Source organism: Notothenia coriiceps, unplaced genomic scaffold (assembly GCF_000735185.1).
Source record: "Notothenia coriiceps isolate Sejong01 unplaced genomic scaffold, NC01 NC01_scaffold00031501, whole genome shotgun sequence".
NCBI lineage: Eukaryota > Metazoa > Chordata > Actinopteri > Perciformes > Nototheniidae > Notothenia > Notothenia coriiceps.
Window position 1 is genome coordinate 253,430 of NW_011364202.1, and position 10,011 is coordinate 263,440.

A 10,011-nucleotide genomic window follows, 5' to 3' on the forward strand; every position below is an offset into this window, starting at 1 on the left:
GTTGTCTTTGTTTGTTTTGGGGCAGGTGGTATTTGGCCACGAGGATCTTAAGTGTGGTTAGTCTGGGAACTGTTTTGGTCCTTGGAAAGTGTATGGGTCCACGATAAAATAAATGCCCCTTCCAAGACCTATAGAACGGTTTCCATAAATACATTTAAAAAAAGTGAAATCATGCGTTTTGTGGGTATGTATAAACATTATTTGATGATCATGTCCTATATTATATGTGATTTTTACACATTTACTACATAGAGATACCTAGTCATACTGGAAACATATATACATACCCTATATTGCTGTGGAAAGGGCTTTTACCTGTTCCTATTGTGTGATCCATGGCAATCATCCTCCTTAATACCAGTGTTACGTGGAAAGTAATTATGTTTACCCAAGTATTACACGTAAGTACCATGTGTGTGGTAATTATAGGCCTGCTTTGGTTAAATATCTCCATTTAATTATATAGCCTGCACTATGTTTATGTATTTATCTATGTAGAAAGTAGGAATTAAGTGGGACTAACATTTTACAGACAGACAAATAAATCAAATAAGGTCATTACAATTATTTCATCCCTGATTAGTTATTTCGCTGAATTACAATTTTCAATGTGAGACTTGTAGCTGAATATTTTTAAATAATTAAGTAAAAATATATAGCCTATATATTACTATTTAGTTCTGTTTTATTTTCTACTTTTAAATGTTTCTATTTTATGTTAGTTTATTTTCTACTCTTTTGTATTTTTGAAATGATATGTAATGCTTTTGTTTTAACATGCTCCTGTAACGAAAACAATTCCCAATTTGGGATGATTAAAGTATATCTTGTCTTTTTAAAGTCTAGTAGTTTTACTTATTACCTATCTTTTACCACTGTTGATTCCCAAAGTATGATTATGTTTAGAATTGGAGCTGGCTAATAAAACAGATTAGCAGGAGTTCGGTTGCTTCACGCTGTGGCCTCGCGCATGTGGATTGAAAGGCATTACCAATCGATCGACTACGCCACTGTTCTGCTGCTCTTGTCTGAACCAGCGCCATGGTCTGAACCGTCTTCATTAGCTTTTCTCTACTTGACAGTTTTACAGCTGCATTCAGGCCCAGCTCGTCCTTTTGGAGAAATGGCAACAACCGTCAAACTGAACACCGGTGCCCAAATGCCCATTATGGGACTTGGAACATGGAAGGTGAGTTTATTTTTTAAATACTACATCGTCCTTCCCAGCGTTAGTTAATAGTTAACCTTTTAAGTAAGCTAGGTGCCAACAGCATGAATTAACACACTGTAAATGTTGCGTAATGGTTCGGTAAATCTCACTTTTCTTGCCATCCTTACCAATTCAAGATCGACAGTAATTGTATTGCATTTTAAGACTGTGGCTGCTCTTTTTATGCACTTTGTAGAATTAGTGATTCAAACCGTGGCTAATGGGCTACAGCTGCAGGTTTCTAGAAATATAACCATGTGCAAATGATGTTGGTCAAATAACATATCCTGTTTCAAAAATAAATCAGAGCAGTTTTTCACTTTGAAACTACATAGCCTATGTAGTTTGTACACTAGCTAATGGGCTAATGGGCTAATTTACTACAGCTGCAGGTTTCTAGAAATATGTGCAATTCCTGTTTGGTAAAGTTACTCCAGACTGAACTGTTTCTATTTAAGTGTTACCAACGTAAATGTATGTCAATACAAGTGCTGTTGCAGACACTGATATTCATGTAACTAAATCCTTAAAGTGCTTGGTTTACTTTTAAAACAACCAATTTCCTTTGATTTAATGACTGTTAGGCGAGGTTTTGTTTAAAATTACGTTCAGATATTTGAGATGGTTTCTGCTTCACAGCATTTGGGATTTTCATCCGTGAAATAGGAAACAATTAGGTGCAGTTATCATTCAAAAATAAAACAGAACGGGTAATTAGTAATCGAGAAATATGACATGGGTTTTCTCCTACCACATGTTGTGTATTATGAATGTTCCAAAATATGACTTGGATTTGGTCCCAGTGAGCTGTCACTGCAGAGTTCATGTCACCGTGAGGTCACTTATAGTCTTTCTCATGTAATCTTATCCAAATCATAATAACGAAAAGGGAGGCAAGACAAGGAGCTTAAACTCCATTTTAGATGAGAAACAATGTCACCTTTAAACATTAGTATGTACCCTGGATCTTTTATAGCACCGTATGTGTTAATGGGCAGTAGTTACACATGTTATACCACAAACCATCTCTGTGTTTTCTAGTCTCCCCCCGGCAAGGTGTCCGAGGCGGTGAAAGCAGCCATCTCGGCAGGCTACAGGCACATTGACGGGGCGTTCGTGTACCAGAACGAGTCGGAAGTGGGAGAGGGTGTCAACACCTCGATCAAAGATGGCGTTGTCAAGCGAGAGGACCTTTTCATTGTTAGCAAGGTGAGGCGTGGCGGAATAATGTACAAACAAATGTCCTTTTGATTATTTCCTGCACAAATAGGCCAGTTATTGACTGTTTGTGATTTGAATGGATGTCCTCGACTTTCACAGCTGTGGTGCACTTTCCACGAGAAGTCCATGGTCAGAAAAGGCTGCGAGAAGACTCTGGGTGATCTGAAACTGGACTACCTTGATCTCTATCTGATACACTGGCCCATGGGTTTCAAGGTATTGTCAAATGTGTTCGGAAATATAAGTGTGCTCGAGATTCAGGTGTTATCTTTCAATATAGCTATGATACAGCCACCATATTCTCGATGTAATGGTTATGTTGTGTCATGTTACAGGCTGGCGAGGATCTTTTTCCATTGGACAGCGCCGGAGAGACAATCAATGACGACACTAACTTCGTGGAGACATGGGAGGTACGGTAATTTTTTTTTTTTTAAAACACTCCCTTGTTTCGGTCTAAACTAACTGGTAAAAACCTGTTTGGGATAAGCATAACAAAGCTGATTCATGATGTGGAACCACAGTCATCGAATTTGTTTAAAGACCAATTTGTTAATGTTAAGATATTATTGTTCATGTGGGAGTCACAAAGAAAGGGGAGCGTTAGGATACATTAAAGTCGGGTTTTGACAAGTTAAGACTAGTGCAGGTTTACAATGAGACAAAAGAACTGAGATATACAGTATGAGGGAGTGGAGACGAAATATAGCTGTGGCTTTTTGAAAAGACACAGACGGTATTATGTGTGGTTTTCAGTCTCTAGACCAAAAGTCATCAAAGGGCGTCTCTTTTGTTTAATTCTCTCAGGCGATGGAGGAGCTGGTGGATGCCGGTTTGGTGAAAGCTATCGGCGTGTCCAACTTCAACAAGGAGCAGATTCAAGCCATTCTCAACAAGCCAGGTCTCAAATACAGGCCGGCCAACAACCAGGTACACTAAGACAGCTGTTCAACCAATCATATTCAGGAGAAAAACACTCATTCACCCCGAGCTCTGTCCCCTTTCTTAACCCTTTTTGAAGTGACATAAAAATCAATTAAGCCAACTAGTATTATGCGGGATTTTTCTGATGATAGCCTACAGTATAAACATATAATAGAAAATAAAAATATGTGAGACTTCTATTTCAAATTGCCATGTCATGTCTATAACTGCATACAGTTCAAGTATTGTAGGATTATTGACACCAGACATATATTTAATAAATACATACCTATTGGACATGCTGTTAATATAGTAGTAGTATTTGTACATACTATACAGTATAGTATGTACAAAGTAAAGAGTAAACCTCAACAGCAGAATTAGTTTTAATAGGGATTATGATGTGTTTACCTTCAAAAAGAAGCTATAAAACAAACAAACAAAACATCCTAATCACTTCAGTGTCTCTTAAATAGCCATTAAAGATGGGGAAAAGAAAAAATGATCCAATCCGTGACTCAAAACAGTGATAGGATCTGAACCGTGCATTTTGTGATTTGTTGGACCCCTACTGAAAGGGCAAGGGGCCCTAATGGCATCATCTGTCTCCTCCAATCGGGTTTGAGGAATAAATGTCCTGTTAACTCCTAACGGGCCACAGCAGCTTCCCTCAGGCTGGAACATTAGCTGAGCTGACCTTGATTTTCTGCTTATCACAGCTACCATCACTGTCTTGTTTTATACTCGATTACAGCCCCATTCTCCTTTAGCCCTCCAGAAAGACTATTCCCATATACTCAATAAGACTGATGCCTTATGGGTAAAGTAGGCAGTTTGATGCCACTGCAAACCATATGTATGTAGAGAGGCAGAAGAGTGTCCAAACTTTTAAAAGTGCATTGAAGACATACATTTTTAACAAAGCCTTTGGTTAGAGCTCACATTTTATGGTATTCTTTTGATTTGATTTTGATGGTACTTCATTTGAATGTTTTATGTATTTTTATTGTCTTTTGTTGTTATCTTAGTTTGTTTTGTATTTCTATTTGTATTACTTACACTATCTTGTATTTTCATGTTGCTGTAACTCCATCATTTACAATGTTATTTGGTTTAATCTGTAAAGCCCACGGACAAATGTGTTGTGTTTGTATTGGGCTATACAAATAAAGATTGTTTCAAAGTATGAAACCTTTACACGGCAGTGCATGCTAAGAGTTGTGTGTTTGTCCCACTAGGTGGAGTGCCACCCGTACCTAACCCAGGACCAGCTGATCGCCTTCTGCCACTCTCAGGGCATCTCCGTGACCGCCTACAGTCCCCTGGGCTCCCCCGACAGACCCTGGTCAGTTGAGTATCAAAATGAATGCTAATTTTATTTGTTTTAAAGCCTTAAATGGGCTGGCTCCGGTTTATTTAGCAGAACTCATCCATCGCTACCCCAGCCAGAGCTTTAAGGTCGGCTGACCAGCTGCTGCTGATAGTGCCCAAGCCCAGGCTCAAAACCTGAGCACATCGAGCATTCGCAGCAGCTGGCCCCAGGCCCTGGAACACTCTGCCCCTCCATGTGAGGTTGGCCCAGACCCTAGGGGTTTTTAAATCTACACTTAAAACTCACTTCTTCTCTCTGGCCTTCTAGTCTGAGCGGAGCACGACTCCTGACATTTCCCTGTGTGTGATTTTTTTTTTTTTGTAAAGTGTTTTTATTGTATGTACAGCACTTTGGCTCGACCAAAAATCTTTTTCAAAATGGATATAGAAATAAAACTTGATTTGAAAATAACACAAACCCCCTCCTCAGCTGAATCAGCACTATGTAATGTCCCTTGAGTTAGCTTCAACTTGTGACTGACTGCAGTTCCTCTTTGTTGTGGCACATTATGTCCAGATTTATGAAATCACCTTTTTTTTCTGCCTGGTTTAGACATTTTTATTTGTAATAGATGATTTGTTGTCTTAAAAACTTTATTATTCCTCTGTTTTTTTTTGGAAAAAACACCAATAAAGGTGTTGAAGGGGCCCTATTTTGCTTTTTTGGAGTTGTCCACTTCCTTTGATATGTTATATAGGGTTTTGTGGATGTAAATGGTCGGAATTGCCTCCATTGGAGTCCTTTGTTTACTTCAGTAACAAATGACACAATGCTGCAGCACAGGAGTAAAATAAAACAATTGTTTTAACATTAAAGCATGTAAACATATCACACTAGGGACACTAAATAGTAATATGAAACCTGAAAACAATCACAATAGGGCCCCTTTAAAGTGGACCTGTCATGCTATATTTGAATAATATAGTGTAGGACCATACCTATATACGACATATTTATACTTTTCATTTTTCAAAATACCAAACAGATCATGCATTTTAGCCATTCCTCATTTCGCTCAATTTAACACTGTCTTTGCATCATGGGCTGATTCTGTGAGAACAGCACCATCTACAGGCCTGGCATATGTACTACAGCGTCTCCAGCGCTTTCCAACGGCAATGTCTGTGGCTGTCTCCTCCTGATTGGTGGAGTTGGTCCAATAGCCGTAGCGCCACTTCTGTGACGTCATAGAAGTGTTCAAATCTGGATCAGTCTGTATCAGATCCGTTGCAGCCCCTTTTTAAGAGATTTGGGTATGGAGGAAAATAGAGAGGGTTGTGTTTTCTGACACTTGGTGAGTTCCCTGGAACACCGGGGACACATATTCATGTATAAAAGACGTGCATTTTGCATGATAGGTCCCCTTTAATGGTTTGACCTTTTCCACAATTACCACAGCTTTTGTAGTAGTGTTTGAGGAAATGCCACTCTTATTTAAGATTCCATTATGTTATTACAACAACCTAGAAAACTTCAATCAATAATTGTGAACATTAGGTATGTTCTAGTCAGAAACATGTGATGTTGTAAAGTTGAGTTTGAGCACTCTAGTTTTTGGATGTGTCTATGTTTACATGTATCTTTGGAGCATCATTAATCATAGAAATCACATGTTGGAATTGTTTTTTTTTAATGAGGGTTGTTTCTCTTTAAGTTAATTCAAAGTTTGCCAAAGTGTTTCCATTATTCTACCTTTTTTAAATTACAGAAAAATAATGCAAAATGTGCCGGTCCTGTAAATTAAACAGTTGGTATATTTCAGGGCTAAACCTGAGGACCCCTCTCTGCTGGAAGACCCCAACATTAAAGCCATCGCTGCGAAGCACAACAAGACTGCTGCTCAGGTACAGCACTGCCTCCAATAAATAAGACATGCAATCACACACGCTTTAAAAAGTGATTTTCCTTGTTCCTCTTTTCCTCGTGATGCACGTGGGCCTCTCTGTTCTGACCCCTGATCTGTTCACATGTTTGCGGCAGGTCCTGATCCGCTTCCACATCCAGAGGAACGTGATCGCAATCCCCAAATCCATCACACCCAGCCGCATTCAGGAGAACTTCCAGGTACTGAGCCGAGAACTAACTCGGATGCTTTCCAGGATTAGCCCTCTTTCCGGCTCGTGTGTAAAGATGCTGTTTTAATCTTTTTGCAGGTGTTTGACTTTGTTCTCACTGAGGAGGAAATGAAGACTATAGTAGGCTTCAACAGGAACTGGAGAGTCTGTCCAATGCAAGGGTGAGATCTTTTGTTTACAGTATATTGTGTTTCTTACCGTCAAACTGTTGAGGAGATGTCAAATAAAACTCCCATTTCTTTATGTTTTTCCCCCAATAGGAGCTTGAAGCACAAGGACTATCCGTTCCACGCTTGATTCTGGAATAGATGAATTCCACCAGAGCGTGCGTCTCCACCCACTGCACTGCTTTATCCTTAGAGCGTTTTGGATATTTAGTACAGCCTTACCTAAACGTTCAAATGTGTTGCTCTCAGGAGAAACTTTAATTCTTTAGTGATCACTTTTGTCTAACTGAAACACACTCCTAAAGCCTCTTTATACAAAATGAGGGCCCTGGTATTTTTTTCTTAGTTTGCTTTTAAATGATTTTTTATTTGCGTGTCATTTTATGTTACTGAAGAACTGTGTACAAACTACATTTGTATTTTCAAACTGAATAACTGCTCTCATCTATTTTTGAAACAACAATTTATAAAATCATGCTCTTTGTATATTTGTAGATTAACCGGATGTAGCACATGTGTGAGTAAATGCTCATAAGTAAATGAAAAGATAAATTCCTGTTTTAAGTCCAAACACTGCTCATGTCGCTACGCTAATTTAAAAGCACTGTTGTCTGTTTAAAATTCAGAACTTAATGCACTCATTTTGGGATGACAAAGTATTTATTTTACTTTATTCGTGAGTCATACATGACGCTATTTTTCCTGTTATGAAATCAATGCTTTCACTTCCCACTTGTAAGACGCTAAAATAAAGTCCTGTGGGAGACAATAAAACAAGTTGCTGCAATGTTTTTCTGCACAGCTGAGAAGAAAACACTCAGGGGAAGTGTGTTCCTCTCTGTGACCACTAGAGGTCAGAAGCTCACAGTGAGCCAGGTAATAAACATCCGTACACACGCATACATAGCGACACTTGAATTCTCATATATGTAATGCTCCATATTTGTATTTGTAGTAAAGGAAATGTCATTAAGCTGTTCCCTACTAGTTTGTATTTAAAGGGGACAGAGTAACATTAGGTCTGTTTACACAAAGAGAGTCTTATCCTTCTGGAATGCAGGAAGCTGAAACTGCCAACGAGGAGAAAAGTCCAGCGTTCTCTGGAGAAATGAGCCGAGCTCGTGTGTTTGATTCATAGAGGGAAGTTAATCATGAACTCATACAAGCGTCTAACCCAAATGCCAATATTGTATCAGGTTATTTACTAGTTTCTGTTTCATTTTGGGCCATATTCCAAAAGTAGTAGGCTACTAAACAGAATCTTAATTAGTCCTATTGTATTGCCTACTGAGAACTTCTGTGCGCTGGACCTTCAGACAGACATTTTGAACTTCCTACAAAGTGATTTTTTTTTTTACAGCTTTATTTATTAAAAGATTCAAATTCAAAATATAATCAACAAACAATCACATTAATTTACTTTTGAGATAATGCTTTATTGATTAGCGATTTAAACTCACAAGCTACACAGCAATATATATATTTATGAAAATAAGTTTATTTACAAGCTGCGACATTATAGTTGAGTATAAAGTATCCGATAAAACATTATTCTTGAGGAACATGTTAAATAAAAGACTTAAACAGAGTATTTATACACCGGTATATGGCAACCTTACTCAGAGTACTTATTTCACCTCTGCACAGCGTCGATAGTGATCCAGGTATTTAACCCTAAGGTAATGGCATACTTAGTAAAGGGTAGGCCCCATTAATCATAGGTAAAAAAATTAATCATCAAATCCTAGCAAAACAGGATGTGGATGAGTCAGCGTGTAGATTTTAAATCAACAGAAAGCTCCGCACGATGTCTAGTATTCTGTATTCAGAGGGAAGTCTTTGTGATGTGTCGCCCTGTGGAGAAGAGAGGAGGAGGAACACACGTTACATAAGAAATGGATAATGGGTTCAGTTACATCATAGTTCAACTCTTTAACTCATTAACATCACACCCTCAGTGAAGAAAGAAGTACTCAGACTTTTGCTAAAGTAGCAATACCAAATGTAAAAATAAATGTTATAATGTAAGTATTGGCATACAAATGTAACTGATACACTAAAAGTAAAAGTACTTATTGTGTGTAAAAAGCCCTTAATATATTATGCATTAATATGTTCATCACAGCTGAAACACCTGGTGCTATTTCTTTTAAATTAAACTGCTACTGGATGCATTAACCTAGCATAATATATCATAGTGTAGACTGAAAACTCATCTCTTTTGACTCCACTTTGAGCAATACAATTACTAACAAAGCACTTCTAAACTAATAAAGGACTGGCTTATCTAAAGCCAGTTGAGTAGCACTTGAAACGTTTTGGCTATGAAACCTGATATGATTCTGTTTTCTTCAAGTTTGTATCTTCTTGATCGAATGCACTTATTGTAAGTTGCTTTGGATAAAAGTCTCAGCTAAATGTAATGTAATATGTGTAATTATATTCTGTATTAACTAATAATATGAATCTGAAGTAACTAGTAGAAAAAGAACAATACTGGCTTCCAAAATATAGTGGCGTATAAAGTAGCATTGAAGGAAATACTTAAAGTACAAGTAGCTTAAAATCAATCAGTGTTTGGGTAAACCTCGTTAGATTCTTGTCTACATATTGTTCTGTTTGATCCCTGTCTACTCACCATTCCATTTTGAATGCTCTCCTCTCGTTGAAGCTCATCATGGTCTTCATGTCTTCATCACTCAACTTGAAGTCAAACACCTGGAAGACAAAGAAGAGGATTTATAACGGAAACTCCTCTTACAAAACACATTGCATTGAAAGGGTTTCTCTCTGTGTTGACTCCCCCTTTTAGTCCCAGAGATTAAAACAAACAGTAGATGTAGTGTACCTGGAAGTTCTCCTTGATCCGATGGGGCGTCGCTGACTTGGGGACAACAAGCATGTTCCTGTCGATGCTGAACCGGATGAGAACCTGGGGTAAAAACAGCATTATACAACAATTATTCTATTTTACAAAGTATCTGTCTATTTTTTTATTTTCTGTGTTGACCCGCCAACGGAAACCTACGAAAATTACTACAA

The 10,011-nt window shown here is 38.0% G+C and overlaps 2 protein-coding genes across 2 annotated transcripts; one reads left to right on the top strand and one right to left on the bottom strand.

The window, feature by feature from the left end:
- Positions 1-1,018: 1,018 nt before the first annotated feature.
- LOC104960079 (aldose reductase-like) lies at positions 1,019-7,746 on the top strand. The gene is made up of 10 exons (XM_010788031.1): positions 1,019-1,189; positions 2,252-2,419; positions 2,531-2,647; positions 2,767-2,844; positions 3,239-3,361; positions 4,594-4,700; positions 6,490-6,571; positions 6,708-6,791; positions 6,881-6,963; positions 7,063-7,746. The coding sequence occupies exons 1-10, from the start codon at positions 1,124-1,126 to the stop codon at positions 7,097-7,099; spliced, it is 945 nt and encodes a 314-aa protein (XP_010786333.1). The 5' UTR covers positions 1,019-1,123; the 3' UTR covers positions 7,100-7,746.
- LOC104960078 (aldo-keto reductase family 1 member B10-like) lies at positions 7,349-9,937 on the bottom strand. Its single transcript, XM_010788030.1, has 3 exons — positions 9,818-9,937; positions 9,608-9,687; positions 7,349-8,823 (listed from the first exon to the last, which is right to left on the bottom strand). Exons 1-3 carry the CDS (start codon positions 9,917-9,919, stop codon positions 8,781-8,783), a joined length of 225 nt encoding a protein of 74 aa, XP_010786332.1. The 5' UTR covers positions 9,920-9,937; the 3' UTR covers positions 7,349-8,780.
- Positions 9,938-10,011: the final 74 nt, after the last annotated feature.

What these genes read in the sequence shown, in the direction of transcription:
- LOC104960079 (XM_010788031.1), top strand. Translation starts at nt 1,124, where the DNA reads ATGGCAACAACCGTCAAACTGAACACCGGTGCCCAAATGCCCATTATG. An exon ending in ACTTCGTGGAGACATGGGAG is followed by an intron (nt 2,845 to 3,238) that starts GTACGGTAATTT and finishes TAATTCTCTCAG; the next exon opens with GCGATGGAGGAGCTGGTGGA. An exon ending in GGCTCCCCCGACAGACCCTG is followed by an intron (nt 4,701 to 6,489) that starts GTCAGTTGAGTA and finishes GGTATATTTCAG; the next exon opens with GGCTAAACCTGAGGACCCCT.
- LOC104960078 (XM_010788030.1), bottom strand. Translation starts at nt 9,919, where the DNA reads ATGCTGTTTTTACCCCAGGTTCTCATCCGGTTCAGCATCGACAGGAAC. An exon ending in GGATCAAGGAGAACTTCCAG is followed by an intron (nt 9,688 to 9,817) that starts GTACACTACATC and finishes TTTGTCTTCCAG; the next exon opens with GTGTTTGACTTCAAGTTGAG. An exon ending in AGAGCATTCAAAATGGAATG is followed by an intron (nt 8,824 to 9,607) that starts GTGAGTAGACAG and finishes TCTTCTCCACAG; the next exon opens with GGCGACACATCACAAAGACT.